The sequence below is a fragment of the Pongo pygmaeus genome, chromosome 6, assembly GCF_028885625.2.
Source record: "Pongo pygmaeus isolate AG05252 chromosome 6, NHGRI_mPonPyg2-v2.0_pri, whole genome shotgun sequence".
Taxonomy (NCBI): domain Eukaryota; kingdom Metazoa; phylum Chordata; class Mammalia; order Primates; family Hominidae; genus Pongo; species Pongo pygmaeus.
Window position 1 is genome coordinate 83,501,466 of NC_072379.2, and position 25,131 is coordinate 83,526,596.

At 38.7% G+C, this 25,131-nt stretch overlaps 1 protein-coding gene across 1 annotated transcript in view; it reads right to left on the bottom strand.

Annotated features, from left to right (window-relative positions):
* Positions 1-398: 398 nt before the first annotated feature.
* The window catches only part of COL1A2 (collagen type I alpha 2 chain), a 36,067-nt gene continuing 11,334 nt past the window's right edge, over positions 399-25,131 (bottom strand). Inside the window, exons 10-50 of the mRNA XM_054494583.2 lie at positions 24,773-24,826; positions 23,194-23,238; positions 22,849-22,902; positions 22,704-22,748; positions 22,261-22,314; positions 21,662-21,760; positions 21,474-21,518; positions 21,261-21,359; positions 20,790-20,843; positions 20,558-20,665; positions 20,142-20,195; positions 19,935-20,033; positions 18,994-19,047; positions 18,433-18,531; positions 17,974-18,027; positions 17,367-17,420; positions 17,164-17,217; positions 16,838-16,891; positions 15,837-15,881; positions 14,623-14,721; positions 13,293-13,400; positions 12,565-12,618; positions 11,571-11,624; positions 10,838-10,891; positions 10,680-10,733; positions 10,476-10,583; positions 10,061-10,114; positions 9,160-9,213; positions 7,987-8,148; positions 6,670-6,777; positions 5,889-5,996; positions 5,449-5,502; positions 5,255-5,362; positions 5,061-5,114; positions 4,582-4,689; positions 4,039-4,092; positions 3,805-3,912; positions 3,214-3,472; positions 2,623-2,807; positions 1,678-1,920; positions 399-858 (exon numbers count right to left, since the gene is read on the bottom strand). Coding sequence (XP_054350558.1) covers positions 712-858; positions 1,678-1,920; positions 2,623-2,807; positions 3,214-3,472; positions 3,805-3,912; positions 4,039-4,092; positions 4,582-4,689; positions 5,061-5,114; positions 5,255-5,362; positions 5,449-5,502; positions 5,889-5,996; positions 6,670-6,777; positions 7,987-8,148; positions 9,160-9,213; positions 10,061-10,114; positions 10,476-10,583; positions 10,680-10,733; positions 10,838-10,891; positions 11,571-11,624; positions 12,565-12,618; positions 13,293-13,400; positions 14,623-14,721; positions 15,837-15,881; positions 16,838-16,891; positions 17,164-17,217; positions 17,367-17,420; positions 17,974-18,027; positions 18,433-18,531; positions 18,994-19,047; positions 19,935-20,033; positions 20,142-20,195; positions 20,558-20,665; positions 20,790-20,843; positions 21,261-21,359; positions 21,474-21,518; positions 21,662-21,760; positions 22,261-22,314; positions 22,704-22,748; positions 22,849-22,902; positions 23,194-23,238; positions 24,773-24,826 — 3,561 coding nt within the window. The 3' untranslated portion in view covers positions 399-711. The remainder of the gene's footprint in view (positions 859-1,677; positions 1,921-2,622; positions 2,808-3,213; positions 3,473-3,804; positions 3,913-4,038; positions 4,093-4,581; positions 4,690-5,060; positions 5,115-5,254; positions 5,363-5,448; positions 5,503-5,888; positions 5,997-6,669; positions 6,778-7,986; positions 8,149-9,159; positions 9,214-10,060; positions 10,115-10,475; positions 10,584-10,679; positions 10,734-10,837; positions 10,892-11,570; positions 11,625-12,564; positions 12,619-13,292; positions 13,401-14,622; positions 14,722-15,836; positions 15,882-16,837; positions 16,892-17,163; positions 17,218-17,366; positions 17,421-17,973; positions 18,028-18,432; positions 18,532-18,993; positions 19,048-19,934; positions 20,034-20,141; positions 20,196-20,557; positions 20,666-20,789; positions 20,844-21,260; positions 21,360-21,473; positions 21,519-21,661; positions 21,761-22,260; positions 22,315-22,703; positions 22,749-22,848; positions 22,903-23,193; positions 23,239-24,772; positions 24,827-25,131) is intronic.

The window sequence follows — 25,131 nt, forward strand, 5'->3', positions numbered from 1 at the left end:
AAGATGAAAATGAGACTGGCAAAGAACAAATGCTGAATTTGAAGAACAGGACAACTTTGGGCAAATAATCTGCATACTTTTAATTGGGAGTAAGATGGAAAATATGAATGCTAAACCAAATTTTTAAAAAAATACACCACACGATACAACTCAATACAGGAGTATTTCTTCTCAAATTCTTCTAGCACCATCAACATTCTTCAAGTATCTGAAATACTATTAATTAGCACCTTTGTATTATGAACAAAACAAAACAAGGACCTCAGTTCATCTCTGTCTAGGTCAGCACCTAACAATGTGGATCACACTCATGGGAAAGTGTTTTGAGGTAGTTTAAACCTTTGGAAGTTTGGGTTTTAAACTTCCCTCTGTGGAAGATATTCAAAAGCCACAAGTGGTGCAAATGTTCATGGTTTTTATTTTTCAATTTTTATTTTGGTTTTCTTACAAAGGTTGACATTTTCCATAACAGGTGTAAGAGTGTTGAAAAAAAATTTCAAATTTTTGGGGGAGCGGGGGAGGGAGTTAATGAAATTGTATTGCACAATGCTCTGATCAATCCTTCTTTTTCTCTTTTGCCCACAATTTAAGCAAGTAGATGTGCAGAAGAAATGGAAGGATTCAGCTTTCAGTTAAAAAAAAGAAGAAGAAGAAATGGCAAAGAGAAAGTTTTTTCAAATTTCTTTCTTTTTTAATTTAGATTGAGTTCATTTATTTGAAACAGACTGGGCCAATGTCCACAAAGAATTCCTGGTCAGCACCACCGATGTCCAAAGGTGCAATATCAAGGAAGGGCAGGCGAGATGGCTTATTTGTTTTGTATTCAATGATTGTCTTTCCCCATTCATTTGTCTTTTTCTGTTTAAAGAGAAGAAAATAGATACACAAAGCATCACTATTTCTGAATCTGATAATATCTGAACCTTTGATTTAATAAGAACCACTGTTTGGCATGTGTACTTCTGAAGATGTCTGTCCCAGATAAATAAGTTCATCTTTGAAATAACAGTATCAAGGGTGTGTTTAGTGAGAGGAGCTCCCTATCAGTCTAACAAAAAGCGAACAAACAAACGAGCCAAAAAAACCAACAACATTTCAACACACATTGCAAGTGACTTATCTCTACAAAGTCATTTTTAGGATTGTCGTGTGTATGTCCCTCTATGTGTGTCTTTGGGAGCGGGACCTGGGTGGGTATGTAGTGCTGCTGCTAGTGAATTTTAATTTTTCTTATATTTACAGCATATTGTAGAAAAAACATTACAAGTTAAATGTAGGCCATACTAATAAGTAAAATAAAATACACATAACTATAAATTATAGTTTAGGCCACTGAAGTCTCAAGAAATTTTAAGTTCTGGGCATACATTATCATTTAAACAACATGCTAAAGAAAAAACAATACATGGACATAGTATACATTTCAGTATTTCAGAAGGCACTATCTGATAAGAATACTCTGAATTTATCATCTGAATTTAAATATGAAATTAATATGTATAAATAAATACAAAATACATACAAAAACTGAATTTACTTATGAAATAAAAATGAAATAAGTTAGTTCTCTCATTCTGTTCTTTTAACCCCCCTTTAAACCCCCCTTGGGGGGGGTCTAAGTTAGAACCCCCCCCATCCCACTTCCCAAAGCTATTACCATATTTCAGTATTACTTACAGAGCAGCCATCTACAAGAACAGTGTAAGTGAACCTGCTGTTGCCCTCAGCAACAAGTTCAACATCATTAGAGCCCTGTAGAATGACAGCCTTTTTCAGGTTGCCAGTCTCCTCATCCATGTATGCAATGCTGTTCTTGCAGTGGTAGGTGATGTTCTGAGAGGCATAGTTGGCCAGCAGGCGCATGAAGGCAAGTTGGGTAGCCATTTCCTTCGAAGTCACTCCTTCTACATTATATTCAAACTACAGAAAATAAGATGAAATTCCGGTTAAGTGGAGAAGGACTCAGATACTAAGAGTCAAACATTAAAAAAAAAAAAAAAAATCTCAGGAAGAGTGGACTCAGATCCAAGCTTAGGAAAAGAGTACTTTTAAAGAAAACTTAATTCACTTGTCTTTGAAATATCAGTTACCGAGATGAACACAAGACCTACTAGACTGAGGCAAGGTCATCTAAAAAAGTTATCTGTTTCAATTAATCCTTTTTGCATATGCTTCTTCTTTAGAATAAGAGAATGAGGAGGCAGAAATTCTGACATTTTTCTTTTTCTGTAATTTTGTAATTTATGGAATTCCAGTAGGCATTCAGTAAAGTTGGTGAAAAGGTTTGATTAAAAATTCAGAAAAGCTGCTCACATTCTGAAAATGCATATGTATGAGTGTGGCATATAGCTGGCCAGTGCTCCTTCACACTAAATGACATCAGTCAGTTTTTTCAATGATTACCAATTAAGTCAAATTTGAATAATAGCTTTGAATTACATGGATGTGTCCAGTCAATCCATCTTCTAATGTGCAATTTAGGACAAAATTGGAACCCAGGAAAGGAACAGGTCTTTTTTTAATAAGCCCATTTTTTGTCAGAGATTAAAATGCAGATAATTAACAAACAGTCCTATGAAAATATTATTTAGCAGAAGGAGAGGTGTTTGTGGGATTCCTCACCTGGCTGCCAGCATTGATAGTTTCTCCTAGCCAGACGTGTTTCTTGTCCTTGGAGCTCCTATACCAGTTCTTGGCTGGGATGTTTTCAGGTTGGGCCCGGATACAGGTTTCGCCAGTAGAGAAATCACAGTATACTTTGATAGCATCCATAGTGCATCCTTGGTTAGGGTCAATCCAGTAGTAACCTTTTAAGAAAATAACATTCAGATCATGAAACTTCTCATTGAGAAGAACACAGATTCTAATAATAACTAATGAAAGATACTAACTCTCATAAGTAATATTTTTGATTGTCTACCCCACATTTAAGAGGAAGATGGTGGCTATTTTTAAGATTAGACAGTTCCTTCCCTCCCCTCCTCCATGAAAAATCAAATCAGGGTCTTATTACTATGAAAAGTGCAAAAATACATTTTAAGAGAAATGAGATTGGGTGCTGGTTGGGAGAAGATGATGCTTCATTAATTGGGTGTGATTTCACATAATGTAATCTTTACCCAAATGCATTTTCACTCTAAATGTCAATGGAAACTAATTTTGAAAAGCTCAACTTGTGAGAAGGGTCAGTCTGGTCTGGACATCTTGACCTACCACTGCTCCACTCTGGGTGGCTGAGTCTCAAGTCACGGCATGTGCGAGCTGGGTTCTTTCTAGAGCCTTCAGGAGTAAGAAGGGTCTCAATCTGGTTGTTGAGAGACTTCAGAGTAGCGTCAACTTCATAGTCCTTGGGTCTGAGAGAAGGTGCTGAGCGAGGCTGGTCAGCCCTGTAGAAGTCTCCATCGTAACCAAAGTCATAACCACCACCGCTTACACCTGGAGGTCCAGGAGGGCCAGGGGGACCAGGGGGGCCCTGCAAAGGTGAAAGTGAGACAGGAGAGGCTTTATATTTTGTTACCGTGACAGACATCCATGGCAGCAGATTTTCAGTTGAGCTTCACACGGAAGCATGTTCTAATAAGTAAAAAAATAATCAAGTTCACATAAATAAATAACGTGCTTCCAGGCACACTTGCAGGGATGGACTTAACAAGCCCATTGCATATAGACAATTTCCAGATATATTAGAGAATATATTGAAATGGGGCTAACTTTAATGGGTTGTCATAGTTGTCTTGGTTTAGTCTGAAGAAAACATTCCTTAGGTCAGTGATCTTCTTTATTATTTCCCCAAATCATACTTACAGCAGGACCTTGGTGACCCTGAGGGCCTCGAATGCCAGCAGGTCCAACTGTACCAGGATGTCCAGTGCGACCATCTTTTCCAGCAGGGCCAGAAGGACCAGCAGGGCCCTAAGGAAAACAGACACCAAGTGCATGTGAGCTGGTGAATCCCACCAAGGGAGCAGCAGCCTGGGGCTCACTGCTCGCTTTAGCCTCTATTTCAGAGATGAACTATCTTCTCTTGAGTCCACCTACCCTAGGACCAGCAGGACCCACGGAGCCAGGAGCACCTTGATCACCATGGTGACCCTTTAAAGACAGAAGAGGAAAATCACACTTTCAGAGCACATGTCAAGAGACAGATTTTTTTTTTTTTTTTTTTTTTCCCAAATTGAATGGGAAACTTTAGTTTAAATGGACTCCGGATTGAGAAAATTGAAAATGTAAAGTGGGGCTCTTTTCTCCCATTATGTCTATTATATTCAATTATTTTTTTTCACAACCTATTTCAGCAGTGCAATATTAGTCATTCCTCTAATTATGTTTATTTTAAGTGGGGTTGAAGGACATTGTTGCCAGGAGATTTTAATGTATGTATATTTCTATCTCCCTTAATCCTCACCTTTCTTGTTGGGATGAAATAGCATTATCTCCAAGAGTGAGATGGAGTTAGCCAGAGAATGGGAAATGGATATTATATAGGCTATACTGGAACAATAGCAGTGAAAATATGAAAATCCTTCTGAGCTGAAGGCCTTCAGGATCAGTTTATGCGCGAGATGGCTACAGTTTACTTACAGCGATACCGGGCAGACCTTGCAATCCATTGTGTCCCTTTAAGCCAGGAAGACCTCTGGGCCCCTTTTCACCGGGCTCTCCCTTATCACCACGAATGCCTTGTGGGCCCTATGAAGAAACAGAAGGATGGATAAGACTTACCGTTTTAAAAAAATGGCACTCACTTCACCACAAATACTGCTTAATTCGTTTACAAAGGTAACTCAGGACATGTAACGGTCTAGCTAGGCTCTCACCTCTGCTGGTAATCTGCTTTAGTTGTGCTATCTGTAAAGTGGCTAGATCCTTGTAATTGTTTAATACAAACAAGCAGAAGAGATTTAAAATAGCTCAAGTTATTTGTATCAATTCTCAGCACGGACTGAAATTTTTTTAAAATATTAAGTCTAGCTGATACATTGTTTATTTTCTTAACAGATGTTTTGGACTGATTCTCTCTAAATGTTAGTGTTGCAAAGAAATCTTCAGCATGTACATACACTAGGACCTCTTGGGCCAACAGCACCAACAGGACCAACAGGACCAGAAGGACCCTGTGAAATGGAAAAGAAAAACACAACTTAGCTAGGCCCAAGATAACCCTCCCCACTCCCCCACCATCCCCAAGTGTGGGGAAGTCAGAAGTGAAGCCCACAAGAATGCTACACTGAGGGACTGGTATTCACAGACTTACAGTTTCACCACGGTTTCCATGTTTGCCAGCAGGACCCACGGGGCCATGAGGACCAGGTGCACCTGCAGCACCAACGGGACCAATATTGCCAGGGTAACCACGCTCTCCCTACCAAAGGCAAAATGAAGCTTAGCATCAATCTGGGTTGTATTTTAATCACTTTTGAATTAGAGAAAGATGAAAAGTGTACTGACCTTGTGTCCGGGTTGACCATCGCGACCTGGGGGCCCATCATTCCCAGGGTTGCCCTGTGAAGACACCACACAAATTAAGGCTGTTGGTTAGGCTCTGCTGCCTAGCAGCCCCTATATTGTGGCTACTCTGTCTTCATCACTTCCAGTGCTCAGTAACGAACCCTCTTTCAGACTGTTAAAACTAGGGATAAAAACCTGCCAACCTAGATATTTTTTAGAGATGTTTTAAATACTTGGGCCCAGTTTTGCAGTGTGCTATTGAAAAGCCCATTCTTTGGCCTAAGCCATTTTTCATATTTTCAATACTAGGTGTAGATACTATGGAGAAGCTGACCATCTTGTTCAGAAATTTGGAAGAAGAGAACCTCAGCTCAGGACATAAAGTTTCACACAATGAAATCCTGCTCAGTTTTATTTTACAAACCAAGTGTTGGACTCACATCACGACCAGCTTCACCAGGAGCACCATTGACTCCAGGACTACCCACAGCACCAGGAGGACCACGGGCCCCAGGAGGGCCAGCAATGCCAAGAGGACCAGGTTCACCCTAAACAGGCAGAGAAGATAAAATGACATTCCCCTCATTCGATGGAATGCTAACCTTCCCCTCCAAAACAACCCTACTCAGGAGATTCTAGTTTGAAGAAAGAAGGTAAATTGAATGTGAATGGGTCACACAATGGTAAGAAGTATCATTAGCATCATCCCCGCCCTCCTTCTCCACATGTAGGTGGCCAGCTTTATGTAATCATGGGATGTCGCTCTGTAAAAAGTGAGCCTCGTGTCATTCAGTATCCCAAATGAAATGAATTCAAAAAGTTGATGGAGTTTATGGAGATGAGATGGCTTCTAGTTGTTGTCACGTATAAGGTTTAATGGAATGATTCAGAACTTCCAGAGTTTCATTCTTCCTACAGGATAAATGATGCCAGCATTTCATATTGCAGAGGAGTAAATGCAATTAGAGATTGTATCGTTCCTAAGTGCGTGGAAAGAACAAAAATCATTCTGCATAATTTTAAGCTGTGTCTTTATAGTGTATGTCTAAGTAAGGTGGTATTGAAGCTTCTTAGATAAGTGACATGTGATCTGTATAAAGAAAATGCCATGAATAAAAATCTTAAGTGAAGTTATTCAGTGATCAATCTGTCACATTTGAAGTGGCAGCTTTTAAAATCTTTTCTTATGTTAATGGAGTCAGAATATTGTCAAGCACTCACCACAGCACCAGCAACACCTGGTAGACCACGTTCACCTCTTGAGCCAGGGAGACCCAGAATACCAGGAGCACCAAGAAGACCCTGAGGACCTGGAGTGCCAGGAGGTCCCTAAATAGAGAAAAAATACTGAGTATTATGGGTAAGACCCTAGGTGATAACACAGATTGGCTTGAAGATTGTGATAATAAACTGTCTTCAGCTTAGAAAAAGGCTAATGACCTCTTATTACTAGGACATATCCTTGGATATCTTTTCTCTAGTGATGACAGTGAGTTTACATCTTGGCATGTATACTTTTGTATCTGATTCATCCTTGAGACTAATGGCACAACATTTAAAAATATGTGGTTGAGATTTATAAAGACACTTGGGGTGGTGAAATAGAGTTTTTATAGCCTCTAGGCAGGGAAACAAATAAAAAAATTTATTTTAAATTATTATGGATACATAATAGTTGTACATAGTAGGAGGGGTTCCTCAAAAAACTAAAAATAGAACTACCATAAGATCCAGCAATCACACTGCTGGGTATATACACAAAAGAAAGGAAATCAGGCTGGGTGGGGTGGCTCACATGTGTAATCCCAGCACTTTAGGAGGTCAAGGTGGGTGGATCACCTGAGGTCAGGAGATCGAGACCAGCCTGACCAATATGGTGAAACCCTGTCTTTACTAAAAATACAAAAATTAGCTAGGCATGATGGTGTGTGCCTGTAGTCCCAGCTACTCGGGAGGCTGAGACAAGAGAATTACTTGAATTGGGGAGGCGGAAGTTGCAGTGAGCTGAGATCGTGCCACTGCACCCCAGCCTGGGCAACAGAGGGGAACTCCATCCCAAAACAAAAAAACAAAAACAAAAACAAAAAGGAAATCAGTAAAATCAGTATATCAAAAGGAAGCAAATTTTGACTTTGGCCTCTAAGGTCTAATAGGGGCACCTTTCAGAGTAGCACTAATACTGGACAGTGTATGCTTAAGAAATTGGTAGCCTACTGAGATTGATTAATATGTAGTAGGATGGCCACAGCAATGGGACTCTGTTCTAATCCTGGTACCAGTAAGGTGCCTTCAATAGCTTAAAGGGCTGTGTGATAAAACCGAGTTCCCTCATTTATTGTCTTCCCGATTTTGTGCTTTCTGAGCATCTTGGAAGCCACAGCCCCTCAGTGTGTGCTGGACAGATTTCCTGGCTCAACTGAGCTCTACTTGAGAGCCTACAATACTCATCAACAAATAGATGCCACTTGAAGATTTGTGTAGGGGCTTTATTTTAATTCAGCATAAGGTATTAAGAAAGAGGAGTTGGAAATCACTTACAGCAGTACCAGCCTCTCCAGAGGGACCCTTCTCACCAGCGAAGCCAGGGGGACCAACTGCACCTACTTCTCCAGTTCGGCCAACTGGACCTTGGTCACCACGAGGACCACGAAGCCCTTCTTTCCCAGCAGGACCAGGAGGACCAGGAGGGCCAGAAATACCCTATGAGCAAATGTACAAGGTCATTTCCTTTCTGTTAATCACCAAGGGCCTGGAAGAGAGCAGCGAAGATTCTAGATCTTAAGATGCAAACAAAGTGATGCAATAAAATAATACCCTAGCCATTTGGGGGAAATATTTATAGTTTTTAACATTCTTTCTTTCTTACAGAAAGAAGCAACTCCTGTCTTCCTTTATGAGGCTGTAACAAACCAAATAATGGAGGAGAGACTATGGCAAATTTCTATGACGAAAAACAATGTCATGCCACTGGTACCCTGGCATATTGGAATCAGAACTATGTAGAATGATAGGAGTTAATGATAAATGAATGGGACTCTGAGTTTCGAAGGACTTTGCCTTTTCTTTTTTCTTCTTTTTTTTTTTTTTTTTTTTTTAAAGAAAGCCAATATAGGCATTTTGTTCATAATTGAGGAATCACACACGCTTCTCAACTAGGTTTAATTAAATGCCTACAGGGAATGAAGATTTTTCTGTTATGAACCTGTAAAAGGATTCCAAGAAATCAACATCTTTGCTATTTTTTTTTCCCCGAAACCTTAACCAGAAGACTTAATCCTTGGTAATTAATTAAATTTTCTTGAGTCCTGACAGGAGAGTCTGAATCAGAATTAAATTAGACGCCAAACCACCTTTAAATTCAGGAACAATTATACCTTAACAATGGAGGCAGAATGTTAGCCATAAAGGGTAATTAGATAAAGAAATATCTGATATGTGGCTAAAACTGTTCTTTTTTTTTTTTTTTCAAAGAGACCATGCCCCTGAAAGGGGACTGGTGTTCACATGAATAAAAGCCTCTTAAACTGATATTACAAAATATAACTTGTGATGAAATACCTTAATGGTTCAGAAAAGCTGATTTCAGACCAGGAGAGTAATAGCAAATATTAGTGATGCATTTTCATGAAGAGTTTCTTACCAGTTTCCTACCAGAAGGCAGGCCTTTTGGCTAGAGTAAATGAAGACACATGTTTGTAGTGATTTACTTACAGAGGGTCCCGGGGGACCAGTCCGTCCAGCAGCACCAGGGAAACCAGTCATACCCTAAGAGCCAAGCACATTAGAATTCCACAGTCAACATCAACTCCAAGAATTTGGGTAAGATGGGAATTTCTTTTTTTTCGGAAAATCAGTACATGTGACCAGGGATAGACCAAGGAGTAGGAGGTAGGCAGCTTTATATAGGGCATTATTTAGCCAGGACCCTGAAGGCCCTCCTTCTCCACACATCTTCCTTACCAGCATGCCACCAGTTGGAATGCCCATATTTTGCGTTAAGGTTTGGATGGTCCTTTCTGAAATGCTGACATATTATCTTATGGTTGTAAAGGTATGAAGATAAGACACTGTGTCATTATTACACATTAATGTGTATACATTAACAACTATCTTTATCACCTGGCTAAGTGGTAAGGAAATGGACACTTAATAAGTAATGGTGTTCATGGACGAAAGAATAACAAATGACCTAGATCATTCAGCACTATCCAGTGAGAGAAGAAGTCAGTAAAGTTCATTTTTGGGGAGCTCTGGGTCTCTAGAGAATTGTTGTGATAGCATTGCCTGCAAAGGGGAAGGACGTGGTCAGGCAGAAGAAGGGGCATATTAATAAACAGATGAAAGACGCCAAAGAAATATTTTTTCTGACTTTACAATTAAACTGCCTAGGGCCCACCTTGGTTATTATCTCAAGTGAGGTGATAGCAACATACACTGAGTTCCAGCTGAGTTCAAGTTAACATCAATATTGGAATTGCTCTGAATAGAATGAACTTGAATCTCAAAAGTTTCCTCATGGTAGTCCAAATTTACCAAAAATTTCAAAACTTTCAAGTGTCCTTAACAGATTCTGAAGAAAGAAAAGTGGCGAGAGTCCATTGTAAATACTCACAGGGGGGCCTCCATCACCACGACTTCCAGCAGGACCGGGGGGACCGTTTGGACCCTAAATGCAAACAAAAAGATGGGGTCAAATCACAAACAAACCCTTATAAATGCTACTCTTTTCTTCAAGGGGTATCATTCCCGCATCTCTTACAATAAAATGTAGAAGTAAAAAATGACTATCTGTGTCAGTATGCTCTTCAATATTACCACCCTTATGAGTTTATCAGAGAATTAAAATAAAACAATATTTATGAAACTTTTATACATTGTAAAACAGTGTGCAAATGTTAATCCTTCCATTATTTTCCATCTTCTATCTGGTATATTCCCTGTTGCATAGTAGGCACTTGACGGATATATATTTAATTGTAAGATCTAATGGGCAGCTGCTGTGTGGACCACCAGTGAATTCAACTTACAGCTGGGCCAGCAGCTCCAACGGGGCCTGTGGGACCAACAACACCGTTTTCACCCTTAGGCCCTTTGGCTCCTCTTTCTCCTTTAGCACCAGGTTGACCAGCAGCACCCTGTTGGAAAGAAACAGTTACAGCTCTGGTATTCCGACCCACTCTACTCCCCAACGTAGGATGTTTTCAGATTAATCTTCATTATGTGATACTCACAGCGGGACCAGCAAATCCATTGGGGCCAGCAGGACCGACCTCACCACGTTCACCCTAGGTGGGAGAAGGGATTTAAAAATGTGTTATCAATCCTAGGTTCATCAATGTCTAAACATCGTGAGGTGTGAGTATACAAAATGACCCAGGTTCTTACTTACAGGGCTTCCCCGAGGACCAGCAGGACCAGCAGGACCAGCAGCACCAGCTTCGCCCTATAATGGGAGCAAAGATGAGTCTGTTAATGTGCCTGACATAGATGCTCAACGAACTGGGAGGGAGAGAGAACAGTGGTGGACAGACAGAGTCTGTAGTTGCCTTGGAAGAGATAACTAATGCACATCTCACAGAGTAAAATGAAGTGGATTTTTACTTAATGCTATATTCATTTTGGGGGTTAAGTGGTATGGGTTATACACTTGAGAAAACACTATAAATCAGTGCCCACAATACCAGGAGGAGGACATTTTAATTTTTAGATGGACATGCAGCTGATCTATTTGTGGCCATCTTTGCAATACAATAAATAAGATCTATTTTAAGTGGAGAGTTCAATGTGAAATGGGCACACTATGTATTTTATTGATTTTTTTTTATGATTGAAGGCTTTGAGAAGCCTCAGTGCATTAGGATATTATTAATGCGCAACATGGAAAGACTTTAAAACAAATGCTAAGGATTAGAGTATAGGTCAGATAGCTGGCACATCTATAGGAAGGAAAAGTAATTTTAAACACACAGCATTTGTTTCCTGCTGCTCTATCACAATAGCTAGGTTTTTAAATAAGTAGGTTTTATACCAAGCCATAAAAATGAATTGCTGGGGCTCTTTGGGACTAGAGAAGGCGGGAAATTTTAGATATTGCTGTTGGCTTAGTGAAAATGCATGCTTACCCGGTCACCTGTGGCTCCAGCAGGACCAGGGGCACCTACAGCACCAGGAGCACCCTAGTACCAAAAAGGAAACATGTCTTATTAATAACACCCCATATCATCAAAAGTGAACCTTGTCATTCTCTTTTGCTGTGCTTATACAGTGACTGAACACTTTCACTGCACTCTGGTTGGATATCAAGAGGGCCTCTGATGCATTTTGGTTCTAATTATCAAGACTATTAGAAGCCACTCTCAGAAGGAGGGTACTCCAGTAATAAAGGTTATAGAAATGTGTAAGTCAATAGCAGGTCAGAAATTTGGGAGATCTGAACTTTCTGCTATTGTAAAATTCCCTGGAGAGCAGCAAATGAGTAGCCTTGTTTGAAACTGTTAGAACTATGTGATTCAAAAGAAAGACTATTACAGATGTGCTATAGTCAGTTTTCAGCTCCGAAGGAAAGGTGAATAAAGGAATCCAGGCCGACTGTGGCCTGGAAGACCCATGAGGCTGACATCCTAGATAAGGTAATTAGACTGTCATGGGATTATCTTTGGCATTTTCATGGCATTAACAGCTAATCTTTGGGGCTGCTCTTTGGGTGACAAATTTCTAGGGAGTAGGTTTGAATAACTATAGAATCTTGTTAGAGGTTCCGGCTTCCTAAAGCATAAGAGAGTTATTTATTTATTTATTTTAATCTCTATTATCACTTGAAACAATCATTTAATATTCTATTAAACCTAAAGCTTTTGGTCTATAGTTTGTAGTTGGTATCGCTGACACTAGGGAAGTTAGAAAATTCAAGATATTATTTTCAAAGAGGTTAAATCCCGTTTAATTTTTCCCTTGGAACGTGTAAAATGATATTATTAGTCATAGACCCAGGAGAGAAAGGAATATTTTATTAAACTTGATAAATAAAGTGTGTGTAGTTCTAATTTGGAAAACTTCTCAATTCAAACATCAAAAAAATCTAAGTACAAACAAACATACAAACAAAATTCTACTCACACGAGCACCATCTCTGCCAGGGTTACCAATTTCACCTCTGAGACCAGGTTCACCCTGAAAGTATAAAGCAAGAGAAACTTTTTGTTTTCTGACCAAAATTTTGAATCAAAATTAATATAAAGCTTTTTTATTTTTTACAGAAGATGTTATGATACCTTCAGTCATTTAAGATTTTTAGCAATGTCTCGATTCCTTACCATTCTGTAGAATGTTAATCGAGAAAAATAATGAGGAAAAAATAATTCAAGGCCATTTCCAGATTATTGTTAAACAATCTTTTCTAATTTCCGTACACTCTCCTGAAGCATAATCAAGCAAGGTACAGATTCATGTGGACAGCATAGTAAGGCAACATCACAATGGGCTGCAGCGCCTGATCACTCTTATGGCATAACTAATGCAGCAGCACGGTTGACAGCTGTTCAATGTAGCTTCTTCCCATTAATTAGGGCAGGATGAGGCATTATTGTTAGTGGCATTAAAATGAGCCTCATGTATTACTCAACACCATCTGTTTGTGTGAAATTCCATGGTAGCAAGGAATTTTGCCAGATTAGTGAGTTTAGAAATGTGTAGGTGCTAGGTGGCAGAGGGAAATATATATAGATAGATATCAAAATGCTACCAGACCACCTGCCAAGAATTGTGAAAACTTGGGCATCCTTGTGCAGCCTTCTTCGCTAGAGTTCATCAACAATATGTAATAGGGTTCAACACAGGGAGGGTACCTTTTCTCCCTTGCCTCCAGGTATGCCAGCAGCACCCCTCTCTCCTGGGAGTCCACTAGGACCAGATGGACCAGCAGTGCCCACAGCACCAACCACACCAGGTTCACCCTTGAGTCAAACACATGTGAAATCAATTTTAGTGGAGAAAGAAGAAAATGAAGAATCAAACTCTTGAAGAATTCCAATTTAAACAGTTAGCTAGACAGGCTTCTTGCCTGCTTTGAAACACAAAGAAGGCTGGGCTATTGAAAGGAGGGAGAATATAGCAGAGAGAGATGCTGTTAATGACATGGTGACTGAAGAGATGAGGGTAGTGGGAGTGCACAGCTGTGATTCCTCTATAACCTGCTTCAATCCTCTTAAGGATGGCAGGCATGGAGAAGAAGAGAATAGGACAATGGGAAGCAAAGAGTAAAAAATGTTTACCCACAGACATTTTTCAAGGATAAGTCTCTTAGCCCAGATAGAAAACATGGAAAGAGACCCTGTCAATTGAGGAGATGTTTGTGTTTTAATCTCCTTAAGAGTAGAGACTGTATCTTCCATTTTTATATAAAACCCTACAATTCCACATACTTAAAACCTGTTGACTAGCTTCCGAGATAAATAGATCCCTTTGAAAGTACTACCTCACAAAACCGTGGTTTCTTTATTTCCTCTCTCCCTCTTACGTTTTTATTTTTTTCCCAAGAACATCCTTCCATACACTAAAATAGCTTTTTGCAACTAAAGTTTACATTTTTTCCCCTAGAGTTAAGAACTAAAATAATATGAATTGTCTTCTTTTTATTGTGGTTAAGGTAATCTCTTTTTCAGGAATGTATGCTAAATCTATTTTAAAATCTAAACCACAGATTCTATTTTGGAACACAAGTTTCCAGAAAAATTTTTGGGGTGAATGTATTGCCCAATGAATTTTCATCATCATAAACTCTTATTATTAAAATTCAGACTACTTTTTGAAATTTTACTCTATGGGATGAGATGTTAAGATAAAAAGTTTTTTTCTCTGAAAATAATGTCCAATGTATACAATGTTTCTAGATTAAAACAAAAGCACAAACAGTGTGATGAGAAAAGAGTGACAACCCATACTAATTCATTTATATTTGGGGAACACTGAATTTTCCCCCACAGTTTGTTGCTATTGTTTGTTTGTTTAGAATAATTCAGGTCCACTGGAATCGGATTGCTGTTTACTGAGAAGGAAGTCATCACAGAACTGGAAATAAATAAAAATCTGAAAAACAATTATCTTTCTATTGTAAAGGGTCTACTTACTCTAGGCCGACTGGGCCAAACCAGCAATATATAAAACATAAGATTTTACCTTGTTTCCATCAGGCCCTGGGGGTCCAGAAGGACCTCGGCTTCCAATAGGACCAGTAGGACCGGCAGCACCACTCTCACCTGGGGGACCGCGTTCCCCCTGAAAAAAGTGATTAGAAGAAGTGTTGCACCATTCATCACTTTCAGTGATACTGTTTTACATATGAGAGTTTACACTTGTGTAGCTTCCGAGCCCTGGTTCTGCATTTACTAGCAAATTAAAATTTATTTTGTTCCTAATTTCTCCACTAGAAAAATGAAGAGACTGATGAGATATTCTCTAAAGTGTCACTTAGCTCTAATGTTCCGTGACTACAACTCCAGAATTTGTTGCTTCTAGAGTATAATATTCAATTTTTGCAATTCATTCCCCTTTTTTGGGGAGTCTTTTCTGTGATAAATCCATAGGTAAAAACAGATGGCAGTTATGTGTAGTATTCAAAGAAATTTTAGTTGAATAGCAATGGCAGGTGTAGATAACATTAGATATTCTCCTATCTATGCCCCCTTTTTATAACCTTGTGTAATAATGATATAACAGTTATAATATTCATATGTATATTTGATATATGTATTTGCATATATATATGTCTATCTAAATATCTCCCAATTTACATCTAAATATCACTAGAACATAGCATTCTATAGCCCAAAATATTTATCACATAGGTCCACGTTGTAACTGTTTCAAAGGACCTTGTTATAAGTTGGTTCTTTGAGCTTCCTACATATGTGTTAACTAGTGACATGATGGAATACTTTCAGGGAAAATTAATCATTTCAGTGATGCTAATACCCACAGAGAAACTAAGTATTTTTTCTTTATATGACTACTCATAAGTTAGGCTTTAGGCTTTGAACATCAACACACATTGCCAAAATTAACTTTAGATCTTAGTAAGATATTATTTTTCCTTAGCTCAAGTTGAGCCACTGTCACAAATGTAGCATAGTTGTCTATATAAATCACTGACTATAATATGTATTTATTTATTTGTTTCTTATAACTATGTAATTACTGAATAGGAAATATGAGCAACGAAACAAAAAATTCTACTATCAACTTAGAAATCTAATGCTCTCTACAGATTACATTTTACTAGAGAAGAGCATCAGAGACTTGTTGCAGGGTCATCAGTGGCTTTAAGGAGAAAGCACTACTACTTTTAAAAATACGTTGCCAGAGTTTATGAAAGTTAATGAAGTAACACTTACTCTTGGACCAGCAGGACCAGGGAGACCAAACTCACCATGGAGACCCTAGACAAAACATGAGAATAAAGCATGAAATCTGTGTGTGATCTCTAAATTACTTATGATTAAGATATTTGAAAAATTTGGAAAGAGTGAAATAAAGCTGGCAGTATCTACATGACTGCATGAGTACACAGGCTAATAAGAACAACTTTTAGTATGGAAAGATACAGAAAGAGAGAATTTTATTGGTGACAAAAATGTATCCATCCCAGAACTTGGTATCAAAAAATTTGTTTCCCATTATTTAGTTTATTGCTTTTTAAAAAGTGACAAACAGACTATTTCCTTCAATAATAAGATAAATAATAATGAATAATATTAGACGTTGCCTATTTTTAGCTAAATAACAGATCGTCTTCTTAAGAGAAATTACCATATTCTGTACATTACCTAGTTAATTGTATACCCAAGTGTATCTCTTTTATTACTGACCAGCTGTCTCCTTAATGTGTCCTACTGCTGACAAAGGAGACCAGGCCACAGAATGTAACTGAATTGGGGCACATTCATCACAATTAGAGAGAAAATGACTCAGAACTCATGCCCTGATTGTGTATAGCAGTGTCATGTCTGAATGCCAAGAAAAACACAAAAGGAATTTTTCAGGATCTAGTTTGATTGAAAATTGTGCATTTACTTTTTCACTGTGGGGAAGGAAATAATTTGTATCTTAACGTTATCAAGAACAATACAAAAAGTAAGGCTATTAAATAAAATATTCGTTGATAGATTTTACTTTCATAAGGTGATGTTTCATTAAATCTGTAAAACAAAGTAATCAGAACTAAAGTAATTTGGCTCATTCTCTCCATCAGCACCAATGTATGTAAAACACTATCATTAACATATGAAATAGGAAATTTTCTTTTACATATTATAATTGCATAGCAGTGGGGTATTAAACAGGGGGAAATTCTCAAGTTTAGTAGTCACTACTTACTATTACTTGTTTTACTCACCCTTTCTCCTGGTTTGCCAACTTCACCAGCGGGACCTGAGGGTCCAGGCAGACCCTAAAAATGAAAAGAAATACAAATCTCAATCCTATGGCTATGTTCAGGAGATTTGCTAATAATTGAGTTTGGGGGTAGTGGCTACCAAATATCAACATGAGCATGATTGTATGTTATTAAAGCATTACACAAAAGTTTGTTTGAAAGAAATGCACCTTTCTTTGCTTCAGTCCTGAAATCATGTTTATTGTGGTGAAGAGAGGTACGGTACGGTGATTTACAGCTGAATAGGCTAACCAAAGGCAGTATTGTGTATGTTTGAGTTGACTTACCTGGAAGCCTGGAGGACCAGCGGGACCCTGTTCGCCTTTTCCACCTTGGACACCCTGAAAGTGACAGGAAAGAGCATAAATAGCAACGTATGTCACCACTGTTGTCTAGCTGTATAACTTTTGGAATGAAAATGGAGATGGTCAGTTTGAGGGACTATATACATTCTAGTGCAGAAGAGCACAAGAGTGGGAGAAATCCTCACCTGTGGTCCGGGAGGTCCCTGAGCACCATTGTTTCCATCGGGACCTGGAGCACCCTAAAAATATTTAACAGAAAGGCTGATGGTTAGCTGTAAGCCAGGTAGTTTAAGATGTCTCAAAGCCTCAGGTATTACTTCCTTAAAACAAGTTTGTGATTTTAGCATGAATTAAACTCATTGTGGGTTCCCACCAAAGCCCAAATACTGCCTACTAACTTTTTAAATTTTTAATTTATGTGGGTACATAGTAGGTATATATATTTATGGGTTTGCCTACTAACTTTTGATATGACTCAAGCAAAGTATGCGACACAAGGCAATTTATAAAGGCCAGAGAATGCTACTACATATTCATACCCTTTTAATCACAAAATGAATAAAATAAAAGCCAAGTGCTTCTGTATTTTTGACCTAATGTATATTCTGATTCGTTTTTGCTCACTGTTTTATAAGTTTGGTTTTTAAAAAGGCATTTTATGATGGTAAAAGGACCCCTGGGGATGCCATCTTGAAAAGAAAGTGACAAAATGATATCAGATGGTGTAAAAAAAAAAGTGTGGTTCTTAGATGAATGCTATGTGAATAGATCTGTACACAAGTTAGCACCTACCCGAGCACCAGCAAGACCAGCATGACCTTTATCACCGTTTTTGCCAGGATCACCCTAGAGTAAAAATGAAAAACAAAACAAAACAAAAAGCAGCCTTGCACATTTAATGTCAAATTAACCACGATGATTTTGGAATGTTGATTCCTGCTTGTTTTTGTGTTCTTTTGAGATCCCTAGTCTGTGGTTTCTGTTATCTAAGGGTGATCCATCACCATGCAGCTCCATGTACAGTAAGATGTCCCTGTGTCTGTGGAAGCACGGGGCTCAGGAGACGGATTTTTAGCAGGGATATAAGGATACACTAGAGGTAAACTTTTAATGTGATAAGTGGCCTGCAGTTTTCCTGTGTTGAAAGGAAACTCCCTGAGACTGGACTGATTCGCAGGAGAGAAATACTAGGGTTTGGTAAAATTTGGCTACAGAAAGTGCTGAGGGTAAGAAAGTTGTGGTGATTCTTACAGTGGGGCCTTTGGGTCCAGGGAATCCAATGTTGCCAGGCTCTCCTCTTGCTCCAGCTGGGCCAATTGGGCCAGGCCTGCCGTCGATGCCAGGGAGGCCCTGAAAGCAGAGTTATTTCAAGTTCACTCAGCGTCAACATATTCTCACAACCTCAGGCTTATGATGCTGCCACGGATGAAACAGAATAGTTTTCTGAATGCATAGAGCTTCTTGTATAAAGCGTTAATAAATTATGAATCCATTTTCCTTTTCTAACTAGGATGTCGGTACACACATAGCCAATTCAATCTCGTATGTATGCAATTTCCCTCATTCCCTTCTCTTGCATCCCCTTGTCACCTGCTTCAATTTTCCCTGCCATGTTTTTCTCTCCCCTGCTCTGCTTTCAGTCCTGCATTCATTTGGACTCCATAATTACAATCTATTACTCTGCATTCCCAGATGATGTATGTGTCTGATATTTATTTTCAATGTGCTCATGTATAAATAAGCCACAAAATAGACTTGATAAGGGTGCAATAAGTGTCCTTGAAAATATAATGGAAAATGAGCAATACTTACGACAGGACCTTCTTTTCCAGCAGGGCCGATATTTCCAGGGGAACCAGGAAGACCCTATAAAATAAATGAGGATGCTTTTATATTGGCACTTTAACTTACATACTCAAGCCTCAGATTAACTGAAGTCTAACAAAGGCACCTTTTCCCTCCACTTTTAGTTTGTTGCCTAGGGTAAATCATTAGGAATATTAGCCACTAGCTGGGAAGTGTGAAAAGAGTTCTGAAATTTTCCCTCTATTTTTTTGTGGCTTTCCTTTTACAGATATCTCAAGAAACTGTTAAGCAACATGCTATATGGGCAAAATGTATCACATTATTTACCTCATAATAGAAAAACTAATACTTTTAGTAAGCAATTTCCAAAGTGGATTTCTTATTGCTATCTTTGGTGTCCCTATTACTTGTTTATGGTACAATTACAGTTGATATTCACCCATAAGAGGTAATGGAGGCAAAAAAAATTACTCTATTGCTATGGATTAGTGTGTCTATGGACCTAGAGGTTATTTCTCCATAGCTAGTGTGATGCTGAATACATTACAGCACTTTGTGATTGCTAGGAAAAAGACTTCACTTATGAATCTAATAAACGAATAATGTATAGTCCTAATATATTTCATGAACACCTTATATAAAACTCACAAATTAAGATAAAAGATTCATGCTGATAGGAGGACCAATCTAATTTGGATATATTAAAATAGATCTATTCTTCCAAAAACCTCATAGTCATTGTATCAAGTAATAAATAGAAAATTTATGAACTAATTAAATACATGAAAATATCTACTGAGCTTTGATAAAGTTAAAAATGCAACTGTCAGCAAGACTACTAACAAATTTACTTTTGATATTTTTATTGTTATCTTCAATATTAACCAACCCTTTAAAGAAGGAAATAATGCCAGGTGTGATTTGCTCAGAATCAGTTTGAAACTTACTCTGGGTCCCATGAGACCAGGCTCCCCAGGGCGACCAGCATCTCCACTGGGTCCTCGGACTCCAGCAGGGCCACTTGCACCACGACTACCAGGAGGACCCTATTCAAAAAAAAAAAGAGATAGAGGACGAGGATGCTAAAGCTAATGACACACCCACCACCAGAAGCATCAAGTTCCTTTCTAGGAAGTAAGTGATGGACAGCTTACCATGACGCCAGCTCTGCCATCAGCTCCAGGAAGACCACGAGAACCAGGACTACCCTGCAAGAAAGTACATGAAATAGAGGGAATTAAAGAAATCTCTTGACTTTGATAAGGTAGAGTTTGTTAAAAATAGCATGATCTCCTTACAGGGGAGATACAGACACAAACCAAGCCAAAACACTTCACCCAACCCCTAGAGGAATTCATAGATGAGCATCCTGCAAAAGTAGGTCAACATTGTTTCCAGGCCAATTTTATAACATATTAAATTGAGAGTCACTGATTTAATAAGGCAGATGGAAAGCAGATGCTTTTTTTTGCCCAAGAAAACACAGTCAGTAATTTTGACCAATTCCCAATGAAGGGGTGTCATAATCTGCCTCTGGTGTGTTTGGGTGTTGGGAGCATTTGAAACCTACTCTCAGCCCAGGAGGTCCTGGAGGGCCGGCAGATCCAGCTTCCCCATTAGGGCCTCTCTTTCCTTCTTCACCACTGGGACCAGGAGGACCTTGGGGCCCAGCAGAGCCCTGTTTAATGAAAAGAACAAAAGAAGGGGGAGTAAAAAAATAATTTTTATACTATGTCCAGCTGGAGAAACTGGAATGAGAAAAACAATTAACTTTATAAAAGTGTGATGATAGAGCTACTTACGGGCTCACCCTTGTTACCGCTCTCTCCTTTGGAGCCAGCTGGACCAGGTTCACCCTAGGGTTCAATACAGAACAGTGGTCAAACGACAAACATTTGTTGAAACTCTCTTGCAGACAAATCTCTCAGAATATTTGTGGGTCAAGGTAAAGAGAAGCTCAAGTTCTCTAGGAAATGTACCCTGTTCATATTTAAATTGCGTACAGGGGAATGGTATTGGTCGAAGGGACAAAACTGATATTGTAGAACTTTGCCTCATTTACCTTGAGGTAATGATTTAAGATAACAGGAAGGGCATGTCTGTGTGCATATAGCAGATGGGAGTGTACATACATATTTAAGAAATATAAACTAAAAATGCTAAGGAAGAGAAAAATAGGAATAATAAAACTACAAGTGGAAGTCTAGATAGTGATGAAATGACGGCAGAGCTGGTATTTCAGGATGATGAGAACCACAGTCATGACCACTTACAACAAGTCCTCTGGCACCAGTGGCACCGGCAGCACCAACAGGGCCAGGAATACCGCGGGGTCCAGGGAGGCCGGGAGCCCCAGCAACGCCGGGAAGGCCCTATGAAGGAAAATGTAGTGTGGTCCATTAGGGAGGTGATAGGCTGTAGAAGCAGCACACATTAAATGCCTTTAAAATCATAGCAGCACATTTTGGCTACACAGGTATACTCACAGCAGCACCCTTGGCACCAGTAAGGCCATTTGCTCCAGGATTACCCTATGAGGAAAAGGAAAGGAGAAGGATATCAGTTAATTGGAATATTTCAGTTCTTCTTTGACCCCATCTTCATTATTCTTCTTCCCCCTACCCCATCTTCGTTTTCTTTTACTCAATAAAGTTTAAAGACAATGAATACTTACAGGAGGTCCAACAGGGCCGGAGAGGCCTGGAAGACCCACTTCACCACGGGGACCGGCGGGACCAGCAGGACCAGCGTTACCAACAGCTCCAATTTCACCCTAAAAGAGGAAATTAAACCAAGGAATTAACCAGCAAATAATGAAACAGCATATCTGTTTTTAAGATGCCAAGTTTTATGAAATGTCTTCATAAAACTTCAAAATTGCAATTATTTTTCTTATCCGTTTTATTACAACAAGATTTGAGTTTGGTTTCCTATTTTCCTTGCTTGATTCTGCCATCTCGGCTACTGTTATTACCTTCTCTCTCCTCTGTCTCTCTGTGGTTGACTCTGGTTCTCAGTCAGTCCTAACTCACTAGTCCTAGAGTCTATTTCCATGTTGCCATCTATATCGATGGGCACAGTGCACAGTGCAGAGAAATGATCTATTTCAAATGTAGAGTGAGAAAACTGGTCATTCTACGTCCATTTTGAAGGGAAGGACTAATTAAGGTAACTGTTTCATAATTATCTCTTTATCTGCAAACACAGTTCCAATCTTTCACATCACAGTAAGAAGTTTATCAAAGTAGTGACAATGGTCACCAATGTTTTTACCTTTGGGCCAGGGGCACCTGGGAAGCCTGGAGGGCCAGCAGACCCAATGGGACCCTGAAATCAAAGCAGAAGGTGGTAAGAAATTTCCTCCAAGTAAATTAAGAAAACAATAACAATGACAGAAGATTGAAGTTGCTTACAGTGGCATAACACTATTTATATTAGTAAAGAAAAAAACTGACAGCCAGTCTGTTGTCATTAGGATCTCATCAAAGGCAAGACATTCATGGTATCCAGGGTGGGGATATTTTGCTTTATACATCAATCAAAAGTCCAGGTACTTATAAATGGCGTACACTACTTATAAATGGAGCCTTCAAAAGACCTCACAGAACATTTGGTAAAGTGTCTGAAATGATGCTATTTCATAAGAGATTAATGAAGAAGACAGCGCCCACCCCACATTCTCAACTCCTTTCAAATTCCCCAGTGTCAAAACTTACAGCAGGACCCACGGGACCCACACTTCCATCACTGCCACGGGCACCCTAGGAAGAAAATAAAGGGGAAGATCAGGTGGAAACTTAAATGACAGTCATTAGAAGATTTTTTAAAAGGATGAAACTGAACAAAAATGGAAGCACTTACAGCTGGGCCAGGGGCACCAACACGTCCTCTCTCACCAGGAAGCCCACGGGCTCCCTAGAAGCAGAAATAGTTTCAATAAAATCCAGAATGCTAATTTAAAAAAAGTCACAGGCATCATTTGCTTTGTTCAGTTTCCAACCTGTACAAGAATACACTAAAAATAAATAAGTTGCCTTCTAATTCCAACTAAACGATAGTGGATTTCAATTAAGTATCAGAAGGCTATTAGAAAAATATCAAAGAATACAATGCTGAAAGATACAGTGATTAGCGAAAACATTAAAGAAGTTCCATCTCATAAAGAGTGTACACATTTAAATTTACAATGAAGTAGTCAATACTTACTGTTTGACCTGGAGTTCCATTTTCACCAGGGGCACCAGGTTCACCCTACATGGAGAAGGATCGAGCTTTTGTTCATTAAATATAACAATTATTTTTCCTGATAGTGCAATTTTACCCTGTTCTTTTACTTTGAACCATTCATATATTTCATAACATTTCTTACACATGTAGATTGTTTTTCAACTATGCCAGACACACAGATTTTAAAATGTGCTAACATGAGTTTTTATTCAGATAGCACCACATATCCAGGTTCTAAGGAGATGTGGTTATTTGAGTGTACCTCCTCCCCAATTTCTCCCTTAGATTCAGGATATCAATTATATATTAGAAACAATATCATAAAAAGAGATGGCAAAGGGTAAATTTACTATCGATGTAACCATATTTATCCTCTTTAAAGTTGTTTTGAACACTCAGTGTTATCACTTTCATAAAATGTGCATGAAAAATTGAAGCTTCGTGGTATTTTTTAGCGCCATCATATTTATTTCCAATCTATATTCTTATCCTGAGTAAAAAGCAGGGTAGTAGTAGTAGTAGTGGGATTTAATACTATGGCACATGTAAAAGAACTTTTTTTAAAGATAATCTGATTTAGATATAGGGGAAATATGGTTTAAGAGACCTCATAAGGACCCTTCATTTCCAGGATTCTATGTGAAGTCTATTCTTTGGGAATAAGCATTGAAGTGGCAAGGGGGGGGATCATTTCTAGCCTATGACTTTCTAACCTCTGGATGTGTGACTTTGGGCAAGTCAATTGCTCTCATGAAGCCTCAGTTTCCCACCTCTGCAAAATGAGGGGGTCTCCAAAGCTCCTTGCAGCTCTAACATTTTATGATACAGTGATTAGTAGTCTGAGCTGTTATATCGGACTCTTGGGAGAATGAGTTTGACCTTATCCATTTGTGTGGCAGCTGGAAAGTTAGAACAGATTCTCCATATTCATGTTCATTTCTGGTCCCGCTAGTATTCGTTACTCATTAATTTGTAATTACGTTGGTATTCACTTTAATATCACATTATCTCCTTAATAGGAAAGAGAACATTTTATAGTTGAAAACGCTGTCAGAGAAGCGCCTAGCCAAGAGATAACACACTTCTGAGACTTTAATTACCCAATTAAAATTTTTTTGAGTGTGCACAGATAAATCACAGGAAAGAGGTTGAAAAGTGTATAGCGACATGAATGTACCTATCTAATCAGTGTGTGGCAAAGGAGAATTTACAGTCTAAAATAATACAGTGTCCTAATCTCTGATTATATGTTTATTTACTTTTATTTTGGCTGCAGAGATACACTGAAATTATAGAGGGAGGAAAGGAAATGGAAGAAGAAACTATTAATGTTATTTTTATCTCAATTGTTTAATAGATATTGAATTTTAATAAATATTAATAATTGACCTTTTTTCACAGACTCTCATAGTCCCCATCCTTGAGGGATTTGAAGTACAGAAAAGAAAAAAAAATATTTTTTGTAATATGGGTAGCCTTCAGTATAATATACTTTTTTGGAGGTCATGGGGAATTTCAATCAAGTGCTTAAAAACAGTGCTTCTAATTTAATATTTACCTTCACACCAGGAGCACCAGGCTGTCCCTTCAATCCATCCAGACCATTGTGTCCCTGAAAGGCAAGCCTTATTATAAAATGCTGTTCCATGATAGTGTTTGGTCAAATAAAAGTTGTATATCTTTGCCATTAATCTCTCTTGGGTAAGTCTTGTCTGCTGCAGTAGAAAGAAGTCCAGTGTTCTAGGTCCCAGCAAACTCAGTCTATTGCCCTAGATACGTCACTTAACTTTCTTGCCATTGAGAGAGAAGGATGGAGGACCAGGTGTTCTCTCACATCTTTTCCATCCTTACTAATTTTAGGATTTTCAGATGGTTGTAAATACTCAATAAGTAATACATGTTCTATATAATTTCTCT